Source organism: Lepidochelys kempii, chromosome 8, assembly GCF_965140265.1.
Source record: "Lepidochelys kempii isolate rLepKem1 chromosome 8, rLepKem1.hap2, whole genome shotgun sequence".
In the NCBI taxonomy this organism is placed as follows: Eukaryota; Metazoa; Chordata; order Testudines; family Cheloniidae; genus Lepidochelys; species Lepidochelys kempii.
This window is the reverse complement of record NC_133263.1, coordinates 75,481,681-75,497,789: the sequence shown is the minus strand read 5'-3', so window position 1 is coordinate 75,497,789 and position 16,109 is coordinate 75,481,681. Positions and strand designations below refer to the sequence as shown.

At 41.1% G+C, this 16,109-nt stretch overlaps 1 protein-coding gene across 7 annotated transcripts in view; it reads right to left on the bottom strand.

Annotated features, from left to right (window-relative positions):
- Positions 1–7,333: 7,333 nt before the first annotated feature.
- Positions 7,334–16,109, bottom strand: part of TGFBR3 (transforming growth factor beta receptor 3) — a 178,411-nt gene continuing 169,635 nt past the window's right edge. For 6 of the 7 annotated variants that reach the window (XM_073357089.1, XM_073357088.1, XM_073357087.1 and 3 more), the window contains one exon: positions 7,334–11,100. In XM_073357089.1, coding sequence (XP_073213190.1) covers positions 10,982–11,100 — 119 coding nt within the window. In that variant the 3' untranslated portion in view covers positions 7,334–10,981. Of the gene's footprint in view, positions 11,103–12,420; positions 12,459–16,109 lie in introns of all 7 variants that reach the window. The other variant, XM_073357091.1, reaches the window with a different exon arrangement.

The following is a 16,109-nucleotide window of genomic DNA, read 5'->3' as shown; positions in this document are numbered from 1 at the left end:
GTTTTAACACAACAGGAACAAGAAAAAAACCCACAAAGGCATAGGTCAGTCCTGAATAACCATATTTATTTCTCATACAGAAACAAACATTCTACTGTTCAGGCTGTTTTCTGGACACTTCTAAAACAGAGAACAAGCACCACTAGAGGGCTCACAGCTAGAGATACATACATACATAAAATATAGTCTTTTGTTTGGCGAAAAAAATTTCTGTGGAACCTAACTCCCCCTATTTACATTAATTCTTATGGGGAAATTGGATTCGCTTAACATTGTTTCACTTAAAGTCGCATTTTTCAGGAACATAACTACAATGTTAAGCGAAGAGTTACTGTGCTACCCTATTCCAAGACAATACACCAACATAGGGTATGTCTACACTGCAATTAAAAACCCAGGGCTGGACCATGTCAGCTGACTCCATCTTGTGGAGCTTGGGCTAATGGACTTTCTTATTGCAGTGTAGGCATTAGGGCTCAGGCTGAAGCCAGACCGTCTACACTGCAATTAAACAGCTCCTTAGCCTGAGCCCCGGGAACTCGAGTCAGCGGACATGGTCCAGCCAGAGGTATTTAACTGCAGTGTAAACCTTCTCATAGAGCCTGATTTTCAGCACACAGTATCCCAGTCAACAGTGTAATTTTATTTAAGGTTCATTTTGTCTTGAAGAAAATCACTGGGCCCATTACTAGAAGGGTTTGCAAAGAGAAGCAGCGGTCTGATTGTTTTGAATTAGCTCAGCATAACCCTAGGGCTACTTTCAAACTTCATTTTAAGCTACACAACTGGAGATGAAAAATAATTCTCACTTCATTAATAGTTATATTTTCTCGGTCTTCTGTGAAGCACTTAGCTCACTACTGGATACTGCAATAATTAATACATTATACCGATTTGTATGGGACTAGCTAGCTGTATTTGAACATATTTTGCTGAACCTGAAATTGAGAACAGCCAAATTGTTTCTTAATTAACGGGAAAAACAAATGTGAAATCATGCTCACTAATACTTTGTTCAATTCCATAAAGATTTCAGAATCCATGCAGTCAGCATATCAAAGGAAAACTTTGAAAGGCATCTGAGAGCAGGTGCTATCACCATTCAGAATATTATAGATTCTGATTTATAAAACAAAATGTGCGCTGTTTCAGATCTCATAACGTCAAATATTCCCCTCCAGTGTAGCAGTGGCTTGTCTCACCTTACTTTTCCTCACAAGCAAGAGTTACCTCAGCTTTCCTCTTTGGTGGGTGATTTAGCTCTCTGACTAAACCAAAAAACCTCTAACCTTCCAATGTAAAGAAAGTCCAAAAATAGAAGCCAAATGTAAGGCCAAACCATCATAGTCTCTGTCCTTGTGTCACAGCTCTCCCAAAATGACTTGTCTGTCTGCCCCCTTTCTGCAGTACAACAGCAATGATCCTCTGTTAAAGGTTTCAGAGTGGTAGCCATATTAGTCTGTATCAACAAAAACAACGAGGAATCCTTGTGGCACCTTAGAGACTAAAAAATTTATTTGGGCATAGGCTTTCATGGGTTAAAACCCACTTCATCAGATGCATGGAGTGGAAAATACAGTAGAGAGGTATAAACACACAGCATTTGAAGAGATGGGAGTTGCTTTACCAAGTGGGGGGGGTGTCAGTGCTAATAAGCCAATTCAATTAAGGTGGAAGTGAGCTAGTCTCAACAGTTGACAAGAAAGGAGGAAAAATCACTCTTGTAGTGCTAATGAGTTCAATGTAATCAAGGTGGCCCATTTCAAACTACAAGAGTGATTTTTCCTCCTTTCTTGTCAACTGTTGAGACTAGCTCACTTCCACCTTAATTGAATTGGCTCGTTAGCACTGACCCGCTACTTGGTAAGGCAACTCCCATCTTTTCATATGCTGTGTATTTATACCTCCCTACTGTATTTTTCACTCCATGCATCTGATGAAGTGGGTTTTAGCCCAAGAAAGCTTATGCCCAAATAAATTTGTTAGTCTCTAAGGGCTTGTCTACACTTACATTTTATAGCGCTCTAACTTGCTGGCTCAGAGGTGTGAAAAATCACCCCCCTTAGTGCCACAAGTCTGAGTGCTTTAAAACGCTAGTGTGGACAGGCTCCAAATGCTGGGACCTGGGCTCCCAGCGCTTGGAGCTAATCCCCTCGTGGAGGTGGATTACTTGGAGTGCTGGGAGAGCTCTCTCCCAGCACTCATGCGTGACCACAATCACACTTCAAAGAGCTGCCGCAGGAGCGTTCCCATGGCAGCGCTTTGAAGTTTCCAGTGTAGAAATACCCTAAGGTGCCACAAGGACTCCTCGTTGTTTTTCCTCTGTTAAAGGAAACTCTAGCAGAGGGGACCTAAACAGTGAGGCAGATGGCAGCTCTAAACCTGGCTTCGCTTTCCCTCAGAGTTCCTTCCTGTCAGGAAGCAGGACCCACAGCAGAGCCAGGTTAGCAGCAAGGCCTGCAGCAGAGCCAGTATCCAGGCCATGTGAGGAGCGCAGCTGGCTTGTAGCAGGCTGCCTGATTAGCCACTTCGCCTAGTGGTTGGAAAAGTCAGCAGACTGGCTCTTAAGCCTAGCAACAGCAGTTCACTGGCTGCTCAAAGTGTTTGCCCATGGTTGTGATAGCCTCTGGGTGCCTGTTCCTTCCTGGCTCTTCTCCAGCCTTGGACCCCGTCTTGCCTCTCTCCAGGTAACCTGGCTCTGATTGTGGGTGTCTGGCTTGAACAACAAGGCATCACTGCGCACATCCTGGTCATATACGATACCTCGTCTGTTCTGCCCCACAAAAAACTTCTTTCAGGGCCCTTAGCAAAGAAACCTAAGGCTTTTCCTTTTCTTGGTCCCTCTTGGCTTGGAGGGAAAAGGTTGCCTGTATCTTCAGGAGCTCCTACCCAGCATCCCTTACTGAGCAAGCCTCTCATGCCCATAAGCCATGAGAACTAGAACTACAAAATTACCTTGTTCTGGATTGAATGGACCACCATCATGCTGGGCCTGTAACCTCTCTTAAAGGCCAGCACACTTTGTTACATCACATCACAGAGGGGAACAAATGGATGTTAATCAAGTGAAAATGACCCAAAAGTTTAGACATTGATACAAGGTCAACACATCAAGCCCCCTTCCTCCCCACTCCAGAAAACCTTCCCTGCAGTTGCAGAGGAGACTTCCCTAGGCAAAGGTGCTGCTGGAGCTAGGGGTGCAGGGGGTGCTGCAGCACCCCCTGGCTTGAAGTGGTTTCCATTCATTATATACAAGGTTTACAGTTTGGTTCAATGGCTCTCAGCACCCCCACTATACAAATTGTTCCAGCACCCCTGGCCCTAGGAGCTAGCTCGAGAGGAGTTTCTCTACCCTGGAAAATCTCCAGCTGGAGAGATCTGTCTGCTTTCTCACCCATTTGCATAGTCACAGCTGCAGAAGGTCCTGAACAGCAATCTGGCTCCTATCTTCTGGAGAGGACAGGGAAGAAGCTTAGTTTCATACATTGGGAGGTCTCTTCTCTTGAGTTTCTGAATGTGTTTATAATATTTGTGAAGTACCCACTGAACTCTGGATCAGTGGTTTAGAAGTGCTTTAGTAAATAACATGACCGCATCCGATTGAATATCATAAGTAATTGCACCTTAACTTGCCCTTTAATTAGGAGGTTTGTTATGGGTACCTTTTAAATTTCATAATGCTTTTTCAACTACTGTAAAAGCCTCAGAGTTGCTGTTACATAGAAAGTTTATTTTCCTAAGAACATAATTCTGTTACTATAGTCAGGCACACATTCTGGAAAGTCAGTTTCACAGGCCCTGCCACTGGAAAAAGGAACAATGTTGCTTAGTTTATACTTCTCTAATATTACCCATGATTTGTGAAAGTGAATTTCTAGTGGTATGCAATCTTGCCTTGTGGTATGGGGCCCTAACCTTAGATGCTGTTGGCATTGGTGTGGTGCAGGCCCTTACTATAACAGACAGTTTTGTATGTTGTGAAAGCTAGCCAAGACACTTAAGTGAAATGTGCCATGGACCTTAAGTTTCATTTCCAGGTCCTTTATAACTGCTTCCTTAACATTATTTTATAGTTTCCTTGGAACGATTTATATTTTTTACCATGTTCTGGCACTCATGAAGTTTTTTAAGAGGGCAAATATTATTGGTGAAAATGCTCTGTGTATATGGCAATTTTAATCCTGTTTGGTTTCTTCTTTTCATTTACTAGTTCAGTAATTACTGTGTTACTAACCACTTACCGTGAAATCATGCACTGCAGAGAAAGGCCTGTTAAGTAGAGTCTTTTCCCTGATCCCAAGTTCCTTAGGACTCTAGAGAATACTTTTACTAAGACTAATGGGTAGTCTAAGAGCTTTTTGTTCTCTTACCAGTGCTTACAAGGAAAATCTGGAAGTTATATGCTCAGCATACGAGCAGCAAACTGCTCACCAGAGCAGCTGCACATTGACTTTAACTGGGACTCCTTCAAAAATTAGCATAGCTTGCAAACTAAGCAAACTAGACTGAGCCACAGAAGGCATCTTTTAAGTTTAGGCACTCTTCTTTGCTTCACCCTCAAATTGGGGACTTGTACTGCAATAATTTAGATTTTTCTTTTATTTTAAAGTACCCTATGTCCTTTGCTGGAACTGTGTCATGGGCAGTTTACAGGCTGGAATAAGTAAGAGCAGAGTGAAAGAGACTCCACCCAAAGGGATTTTTTTTTTTTAAACAGTCTTTCAGATATAGATGCCAAAATAATTGAAAAAAGTTTCTTTTTAAAGAAATGGTTTAAGCGTAACAGCTTTTGCTCTCTTTGTTCGCATGACGGTCTGATAAACTGTTTTATGTTATACTTTTTCTAAGCATATAGCAAAACTACTGGACAAAATTGAATACTAGCTGAGGTAGACATACAACCACATCCATTGTGGTGCAGCAGACCAAAAGCCACTTCAATGTCCAAAGCTCTCCCTACAGGTTGTACAGAATCCCTCATGGTTTCTACTAAATGAAGAAATCCATAAAAATTTAATTTAAGCTGTGACCTTTTTTGGGTTGGTGAAGTGATGTCATTTGATCTTTTGTGTGTGTGGAATCCAGTCCATGTAAACGAACACAAGTTCAGAATGTCTGAAGAACTGGGAATAAAGTACAAAAATGAAGGCAGCAAACTGACTTCAATCCTCATAAATATGTTTTACAACTACAAAATGACAACTATGAAAATGTATCAAAATATTGGACCCTGTGATGGGGCAGAGTGGCCCCGCACTGTTACCGCACGGGTTAAACCTTCCTTCCTGGCAGAGGAAGCCCCACCCTGGAAGCCCTGCTGGGCATGCTCCAACTGGAGAATAGGTATAAAAGCCCGCAAAGGTGCTAAATCTGGGCTGACCACTGGAAGAGAAGTAGGCATACTGCCAGCTCCTGAGGAGGGACAGCAAATGGTCCAGGGGCCAGCCAAGAAGGGATGCACCTGGCATCCCAGACAGAGGTCCCGACAGGAGGGGATGGACCGGAGGACCTCCTGCCCCAGAGTGAAGAACACGACAGTGAAGGTAGGAAGTGACCCAGGCGAACTTTAGAGACCAGCAGCGTTAAAGCTGCACTGACGTTCGGCGTGTTGCGGGCGGATCCCCGCTGAGCTAAGCGCGAGGGGAAACCCTGCCAATAGGAGAGCCCTGGGTCGGGACCTGGTGGAGAGGGCGGGCCCGGGTCCCCCTACCACTCAGACCATTGGCACAAACTTCCCCACCTGAGAGGGGGAGCTATGGACTCTGGCCATCGGGCCACCCTGACCTGATACTTGGGGCGCGATGCATGGACTCTGGCAGTTAGGCCCTGCTGGGGTGAGCACAGGGAAACGGCCAATGGGCCACATCGGAATGCCCTTAAAGAATGGGCGTGGGAACGTAAGAGTGGCAAGGCCCCAATACCCCATCCACCCCTGCCACAAAGGGGAGCTGCGGTGCCGGATCCATCACAGACCCTTTTTGTTGTATATTTTCTTGGAGGGAATGCTGCTACACATTTAATTCTGTTTAGAGTAGAAAAGGTCTGGACTATGTTTTTCTTGAAATAGGCCCATACTAATATTTCTTCCCTCTCCAAAAAGCTTATATAATTCACAAGTGCCTGGCAGAGACCAACACTTTATAAATGTGGATAGTCACTTCGTAATATTGAAGGGTTTTATTTAAGACATTTTTAAAAAGTCATGTAATCAACACATTATAACTTGATAGCTCTGATTTTTTTTAATAAAAACTTTAAGACAGACACAGATCTTTGTTCCATATATCATTCAAAATATAAACCTTTTTAAGACAGGGGTGAAGCGCAGATCCAACTTTTTTTTTTTTTAAACACTGAAAATTAGACCGGGACAGGTCTGTGCCAAAGGAAAAATTGCAGAAACTGAAATACGGTCACTATGAAGCTCTCTCTCTATTGCACCTCTGTGAATTATAACTCCTGCAATCTGCAAACTTATGACTGCATCTTATTAGTGAGGAATTTTGCAGTTTATGGGAGTGTTGGCAGTTACAAAATGTTCAGTGATTTATTTTTATCCCTTTAATAGAAACTTAAGTTTGCAAATTAATTTGCAGGACATTTGAGCAGCTTTGAAGCTACACTCGACATGATCTTGCACAGTGCCGACGTGGAGAGTTGTGCACATAAGCACAAGGTACAAAGGAAGGAGCAGGACAGTCAGTGATCACCAAAAACTCTGGCCTGCATAAGAGCTGATGCCTGGCTGCCAAGCTACTGATGCCTAGTAGTTGGAATAGGACATATGAGGAAAAATGTATACCATAGCTCATTAACCTGATGAAAATCAGGCTTAGACCATGTCTCCCCAGACGATCTCCTCTTCTACCGTGGACACTTGTAATTAAAAGAGTGAGTGTAACAAGACTAAAGACTTCTACTGATCAGTGTGGAGGACTACTAGTGGCTCCTTAATCTTACTTGTGCCTGGCATTTGTGCTGCAGTAAAACACCCTTGTATTTTCTGCTTTGCACTATGTAAGGACTTGTAGGATCAGGATTGGGATGAACAGTAGTGGAGGAATTCAATATTTCTGTGTCTGTTTACTGACTTTGGCTGTAAACCATGGTAATGAGAAGTCTGCAAAAGGCAAGGGATGAAATGTGGAAGGGGATGGAAGGTGAGTAAGGACAAAATAAATAAGAATCAGACCGGAAGACAGAATGCTCTTGGACATGCAGCTCTGACTGAAGCTCATGGCAGGTGAATATGAGCTCTTAAGGCACAATATGGCCTATACATTTTGTCAGTGTTCAATAATGCCAGTACGACTTCAGAAAATGAAGCAACACATTTATTAATTGATATATAACTTTATTATGCACAGATTAAGATGACATGACACTGTGGTTATCAAAACCGTACAACTAAGCATTTCCCCAAGTCTTCTGAACACACAACTAAATACCAATGGGCTGTTCAGACTGGCCAGAAGGAATAATTTCTCCCATTGATTTTTTAAAAAAATACATCTGTAATGAGATTTTGCTAATTAAGAACTGATTTAAAAAAATCAAAGTACTGTGTTTGGAACCAGTTGAAAACATGATCGCTAATACCAATTAATTTCATGAACACCCCGTCTGACTGACGAAAACAGAGCACAACAGTTACCTCACAGAAAGTGCTGTCAGCATAACCAGCAGTACAAGTCTTCTTGTGAAGCATGAGGTAGATACACATTACAGAAAAGACTGGTGTATACATTACAGAAAACAATTAGAAAGAGGAACAAAAAGAATTTACAATCATCTCGAGAGACATTATGCAAAACCCTCTTCCATCTGGTAAATGCAATGGAAAAGCCCAGTTCAGAATGTTTTGACTTCTTAAAATGATAATGTAACAGCTGCCCAACACCAAATATTTGTAAAGGTTAAAGCTAGTGATTAGAAAATATATGAACACAACAAGCAGTTTGCTTTGGAGTTTAAATATTTCACTAATGGATTTTATCGTCAGAAGCTGTCTTTTTTTTTTTTTAAAGCCCAATTCTGCCATCCTTCCACCAGATATCCCACTGGACTCAAAGAGATTACCTGTAAAATTCACCTTGGGAGAGAAGGCCAGCACCAATTAAGTCTCTTGTGAGCCCCATTTTGAGGAACTAAATGGGAAGTAAATGGCACATAGGCTTTGTGCTGCTCCTCTGAACAAGGTAAATATCTCATTTGAGTAATGATGGCAGGATCAGGCCTCTTGATAGACTCAAACTGTGGCTTTGCAGTGAAACATTCAAATGATATATAACACAATATAACTTTAAAGAAACTTGCAGTAAATATAAATGGCTGTTTTATAAAAAGAGTTTACGTTTGTAGCAGTATTCTGAATTGCAGTAGTCAATGACTGCTGCAAGGTACGGTACATTCTTCTAATAAAGCTATTAACTGGGAAATGCCCTTGTTTTACGTCTCTTGCCTACAGAAGTGACTGTTCAATCCTATAAGAAATGACACTTGCATTTGATGACATCCACTGTCCAATTAACATATTGGTAACTTTCCATGAACTCAGTTTGATATATTCTTAACTCTAAACAGCTGAGTACATCAAGATGAGGCTTAATTTAAATTGTGTCCTGGATAGAAGGCTAAAAATTCAATTTTTTTTTATGCATTTTATATTTTGGTTTGTCAGTTTGGAAATATAAATCTGTAAATTATTTTAAAATTAGAGTAAATTATTGATAAAATCATTGATAATGCAGCATGTTTCTCTCAAAAATATACAATTAACTATCTTACACACAAGGTTTTAAACTTGTCCATCACAACAGAATTTTCTAAGACTCCTTGTGAGACTCTACTTTTTTTTAATCTGAGAAGGAAAGGGTTAAAATGGTATTAAGACATTACAAAAATGTAAAATTCACAGTAACTGAAATTAAACATATATAGAGTAATTTAAATTTATCTAAAACCACTTAAATATATCTTTATACACAAATGTAATGTAGTAAAATATAGCTATGATTGACTTAAAGGCTTTAGTCTTCTTTGAAGACATCTTTAAAGATTTTATACATAGAATATGCTTACACAATACATTCTGCTGAAGGTTAGGCAAAGCGCATTATTTTCAAAGACACAGGTAGCATATTTGTTCTTCCCACACGAAGGACACAATCCTGCAAACACTTATGTGAGTTATCCTGTTGAACTCAAAGTAATTATTCATTGGTCTGATCTTGCAAAGACTTTCACATGTGCTTAACTTTACTCACTGTGAGCAGTCCCCCATTGACACTGAGACTGATCACAGGGCATAAAGTTAAGTACATTTATAAGCCCTTGCAACATCAGGGTCAGTCAGTAAGTTTACTCATGTGCATAAGCATTTGCAGGATCAGAGCCAAATGTGTTTAAAAATTAAGGGCAAAATTCTGCTCTCTGATCCTGAGTACATATCTCTATTGCACATTTTGATCTCATTATACAGACTGAATATCCATTGACAATATGAGTTGTATACATGGCATGAGTGTAGAGTTAGCAATAGAAATCTTGAGTTCAGATTTAGGAGAATATCACCCTAATATAAAGAATCCTATTCTCCTGCTGCAGAATACAAGCAGCTTCTACTGAAATTAATGGGAGTCATTTATATCCTGTGACAAGAGAATAGCATTCACTTAAAAAACAAAACAAACAAACCAGAAACAGAGCAATCAGAGCATATTACAGTTGCAAAGTGACACCATAATATTCAAAGTAATTCACATCTAATTTTTCCCTCCTTTTGGGATTTATTGTAAGGTCAGGGTATGGCAAAAGCACTAAAATACTATGAAAATTAGTGCCTTGTTGCCCATCTCACATTCTAACATTACTTTGAGAATATCCAATTGCAAAGTTCATATGACTAACTAGTAGTTTGACACAAACCACTGTGGACTGTTATCTTAAAAGAAGAGTTTCATTTTTATATGCAGTGTTTTATACAGATAGGCTCAGTTGTATATCCCTTGTGCACTCAAAACCACAGTGATGTCAACTGGAATTCGGGGCGCACAAAGAACGTAGGACTGAGCCAAGTATCTTTCAATATACTTTCTTTGTATATTAGTCTCAAAATATTCATATAAACTAAAGTCAATTATAAATATCTAACAACATTTTCATGGGTAGAGTGGGATATTAAGATGTTTTTCCCAGTCTAAAAAAATAGACATGCTAGATTAAGTAAAATTGTGTATACTGTGGTATATACATTTGCATAAGATATTTCATTAAGTATACACACTAACATTAGTGCATATTATCTTTTCTTTAATCTTTGTGTGTGTATAAGGGTATAGTGGGTAAAAAACCCTAACTGAAGATAGTTTTGGCCCAGTGAACAAGAAAGGGAATGTTGCTTTAGTGAGCATTATAATTACCAAAGGCAAACACATTTTAAACACCTGAAACTGTACACAAAACAAAGCAGGTAAGATGCTATAGCAGTCAAGCTCAAGAAAACAAGGTGCTATTTTGAAGTGGTTAAATATAGCTGAAGTAATAAAATGGTTTTTAACCAAGTAGATCTGAGCTTGAGACTTTCTTCTTCTGATGTGTAGGAATCCTTTGACCGAAGATCTCCGTTGTTCTACTTATCTTGTTGAAATCCCTTTGCAAACACCTTGTCAGTGAAAAGGCTTAGGAACCAAAAATTATTTTGTACAGACAAAGCAGCATTTTTCAAACTGGCATGTGTTTCACACTGACAGCCCACACTCCCTTTTAACAGGTTGCAGTACTGTAGCATAACATGCTGTAGAAAGGTCCAAAGACTGTATTTATCCAGAAGATCAGGTGATTTTTTTTTCCTACAGTGAAATCCCTCCTTTCTCAAAAGAAACCAAATGAATCCTTCCAACTTTAGACAGCCAATGTCAACGTACTGTCTCTCTGAACCTCTGCCCTCCTATGATGCTCCCTGGACTGACTTCCCCCTGGGTTAGGCTGTACTGCTGCTAGAACAGGGGGTGCTTTGTGTGCTGCCGATACTGTGTGCAGCACTGCTGTTTTCAGAGGCTGGTGGGTATGTGGGGACCTGCTGTCTTCCTGCTGTTTCCCCTGGGGAAAAAAAGAAGGAAACTGAAAATGTTACATGCTACAGCAAAAATATTTCTACCAACTCCCAATGTTCTTGTCATTTTTATTTCCATAAAAACTCTGCACTCGATATATATTTCAAATGGAAACGTTTGTTAAAGATGTTACTTGATTTTGACACCTCTGGGTAGTATTTACATAAGAAAAAATCTTTTCTAGCTGCTTTCTTAATTGTATAAAAGCAGCTGACAGTGAGCTCAGCTATGGATGCTTTGTGTATCCTGCCGTCAGCTGCCCATCAACTGAGGTTCAGTCACCATACTCCTGGGGGAATTCTGTGCAATGGGAGGGGGGAGAAAGGGGGAGGTATCTGGGCCAGGGGATCCCCACATCTGGGCTCGGGGGGTGGGGAAGGGTGCAGGTATCTGGGCCAGGGAGGTCCTGTGGCTGGACTCTGGTGGGGTTGCTGGTATCTGGGCCAGCGAGGCCCTGTGGCTGGGGAGGAGATTTCAGTGTATTGGCTGGGAGGCTCCCTTTGAATAGGCCATGGTGAGAGAGGGGTTGTGGGTATCTGGCGTCCCAGCTAGGCTGGGGGGGAGGGGGAAGAAGGAGGCAGAGAAACAGGAACTGGTTTGTCATAGGGGTTTCTTTAACTCTCTACTCCTGGGGGAATTTTTGGGTGTCTGTATTGTTACAGACATACTTGTTGACAGGTATTTTCAGATAAATTACCAAAATAATTGAAGGTGGCATGATTATGTGGTGCTGTTTTCACAAATAAAATTTGCAGAATTTTAAAATATTGTGCACAGAATTTTTAATTTTTCTGGCACAGAATGCCCCCAGGAGTATCATGTAACTCGGATCAGGATCAGACCCTACATTTTTTGTGGTCTTTTCTGTTTGATGGAAAACAGCTAGAAAAGTGTAGTTTTGTCTTAATGCCAACACATGGAGCAGCGTGTACTAAAACCAATGAGTTGGATCTGAAAGCACTCTCCTCCCCCTCCTCAGTCAGGAGGATGGCACATACTGGGAGACAGAGGACCTTCTCCCCCCCCAGAGTAGGAAAATGGCCTATCCTGTAATGCTGAGTTGATTTACATATCCCACTCTAAATGTAATGTAGCAGGGTTACAGCAAGCTTCCACTTAGCTACTACAGTATGAGCAGTAGTTATAGCACAGTATAAGGTACAATATTCTTGCAATTTCATGCTCAGAGTGTAAGTACACACACGCACTATTGTTAAAAGAATGTTATTTGGATTACAAAGTCAAGCACTAAAAAGTTAGAAAATGCCTGATTTTATGGATGCCTGTGCAATATTAATACTTCCCTTTTCTTGTCCATTTTGTGCACTGAATGAGGCAGAGGTCCTGTGGGGGGAAAAATAGTATGATCGAATAATTAAAGATTGTATCACAATGCATATGGAGGGGGGGACGGGGGATTAAGGTTGCACAGGCAACCATAAATCTGGCATTGCCTAACTTTGAAGTGCTTAACTTTGTAACCTTAATGTTCTTTTAATGTAGCCATGTGGTTTCCTAATGGTTTTTAAAGAAAAAGGTTACAAGTTCTATTATGTGGATCTGTAGCCCTCCTCCCAATCATCAGCAATGTCAGAACCCCGAGTCTTCAGCATTACAGCATAGACTTCTGCTACTTGAGCTACAAGATTAACAATGTTGGCTAGCAGTAGGGTGACCATATTTCCCAAAAGGAAAACAGGACACCATGCGGGGCTGGCCTGAGACCCTTCCTCCATCTGCCCCTCCCCCCCCAACGGGGCTGGCCCCAGGCCCCCACTTGAGGCTGTCGCTGGTTGCTTGAACCATGCCCCCCCACATCCACATCGTTCCTCCACACTGCACCGCTTTTTTGACAAATGGGCATTTGTCCCGTTTGCTCTTGCCAACTGATCCAACTTTTGCCAAAAAAGTCCGGATGGCCAGGACAGGGCTTAAAAAAGGGACAGACTGTCCTGGCCAAAACGGGATGTTTGGTCACCTTAGGCCTAGAAGTAAGAGGGGAGACAGGATTGCTGGTTCTGGAGAGTGCTCGGGAAGCCCAGGCCAGCCATAGCTGGGATAGCTACTGTCCCATGAGTTGCCCCCAGATGGGTGACTGACCCCTGGTACCATGTGCTGGATCCATAGGGGCAATTAAGGGAACGCTGACCTGGCTGTCTGTCCCTCCCTCTCCCACTCCTTCCCTGCCCAGGAGTTGGGAGAGCTCCTACCCCCAGTGGTAAATGGACTACAGGGGACCGAGTGTTGGATCCTAGGATTTACAGGGTTGGAGCAGGCTGGCTCACTCTCCTCCTTGCCCCCTAAAAGCTGCTCTGGCAGCTCCCTGTTCCCACTGCAATGTGGGCTGCTGCAGCAGCAACACGAGCCCAGCCTTGGAATGGTTCAGAGATTTTGGTAGGTTGCCAAAAGTTTCCAGAGGAACACGAGTGACAGAAAGGAAGTGGTGATTTTGAACACTTTGTAGCTCACCCAATTTTTTTTATTTAAACTTTATTTGTATTGTTTTTACATAAAATATAAACACTTAACAAAACGCATACAAACAACCGCCTTAAATGTCACTATTTGTAAAACCTGGACAAAACAAAAACAAAAAAAACCTCTGACCCAGTAGCAGTCAGGCAGGGCATCAGAGCTCACCCATATCTGAATGGAATATCATGGGTGAATGAAGATGCACTTCTGCAGCACAAGGGGTTTCCCACCTATTAAATAGCAAAGCCCTGATGCAAACAATGGAGGTATGAGAGCTTGTCAAGTGAAGGGGTCACAAGAATCCTTCACAATGAAAAGTGCTAGGCAACCTAAATGTAGGGGTTGCTACCAGCTCATCCTACAATCACTGCCATATTCCTACTCTCGAAAGAGTGCACAGCTTTTGCCTTGCACCCCACTATTTTCACAAATAGGAAGAAAACTCCCCCAAACACTCTTCCTCAATTAAGTCAATGGCGCTGCATTGCTTTAACAGAGGTCAGAATTTTGCCCATGGATTCACTCAATAAGACATTTAATTTTGTGAGGCAGTTTCTGATCTGTACAAATCCAAAGTGATTCCACAAATTATAGACTTCTTCTATGTGTAATTGAATCTAGCACAGCATTTCTTAAATAAAATGTTTCATTCCTATCTTTTTATTAGAAACAGCTTTGTATATAAACAAAGTAAACTATAGCAGCAGTTTCTTGTTGTGTTATCTTACTATAAGCTTTTCATAAACCTTGTTGGGGCATTTTCTCCTTCATTATAAAATATATAGTTGTTTTGTGTATAAGCCTCCCTTCCTGTCATGTTAAAGGACATATCTATAAGTCAGTGATAAGCAAACTCCCTTTCATAAAAAAATGAAAATAAAAATAGAAAAAGCTGTTACCATTAGAACACAGGAACTGCAGTTACTTCTATTCCCTTAACAGGGCCCCTCAACATCTCTGCCAAGAAAGCAGTTCTGCAAAATGTAGAACTGGCCCATATTCCCTGCTGTTAGGTCTTATTACAGCTTCGCTGTCACCCATTTTACAAACCGCATGATTACACATAGTTTTGCCTCAGCCACAGCATATCAATACGATCTGTATAAACTTAACCATAACTTAGTTTATATGCTGAATACCTCTTCTTTTTTAGGCAAAATGACAAGCACAGCTGTCACAATCTCTTTAGAAGCCAAACAGCACCACACATCCCGTTCCTTTGCTCTTCTGGAAAACTTCCTAGGAGGCATCTTCCTTTAAAAGTTTGGGGGTTGAGCACTTTGCCTCAGTGGCAAAGACTCTGCTGTCATTTAATTTCCTCTTCACTGCTCCATGTCTAGAAAATTATTGGCAGTTCTGACATAACAATCTGTTTGTGTAACAGAGATACCAGCAGAATTTGCACTGCCCTTCAACTGAAGTATCAAAATCTTAGTGAGACTATGAACAGAACCTACCAATATATTTAGACTGACTTTTGCTTGGTCTTACAGTTATTGTTCACCACCTTGATAAACTGTCAAATCCTCTCGATAAAAAACTCAAAATAATTTCAGTGAAGAGAAAAAATGTATTTAATACACCACCACCTACTGCCTTATTTATGTAAACAGCTTCATGTGTCTAATGTTAGTGCTTGATCACGCCTCAAAATGGCCATGTCCTATCTATTGACAGTAAACAAGCTTTTACCCATCTGAATGTGACAACATGTACTTTATTATTCACACTTAGGAAAACTGCCAGTAGTACTCCCTGTCCAGGAAGTCTGAATGTTTGCTTTTCTATCTCCATTTGCCAAATATAATTGGTTGCTATGTCGGTTTATTTTAAATCAGATCCCATTTTAAAAACAAGAGAAGGGGAGGCCTTTAACTTCCAGAGCTCTGGAAAATTTTATCCTGTTAATTTGAAGCATTGTCCGAATAAGAGAAAAATCATACTTTCTAAGAGGATTATGTGACTGATGTGCGTGCCATACATAATGCAAGGTTTTAAATTGTTGGGTTTATGTTTAGCAAAGTCTAATAACTTATAAAGCTGTTCCATGTCCCTTGTATTTATCCTTAAGCATGATAGTTTATTCACTTAAAGCAGAGGTCTCCAGTCAGATAATTTCACAATCACTCCTGAAGGGTTACTGCACACAAACAGGGCTGGAGCAAGACTTTTACTTCTTCTAAAGAGGCTCAGGTAAACAGTATTCAATACTCGCCAAGCTCCTCTGCCTTCATTTGTTCTAGGATCCTCTCCAGACAGATATTCTATTATTGTGGAAAAGTTGGTAGCTACCTTTCAAGTTCTTTAACCATTTAGAAAAAATAGTCTAAAATAGGGAGCTTTTGGCTGAGGAGGAGGATAGAACACCTCTCAATTCCTCTACTCACTTCGATGCCTCTCCCTCCTTAAGTACTCTCTGAGCTCAAAGCCCCGTGTGCTCAATGGCAAACTAGACCCAAATTTTGCAGTAAAGCTCCTAGATTTTTTGTTAACGTTCTGGTGGAAACTTTGCAGCAGTTT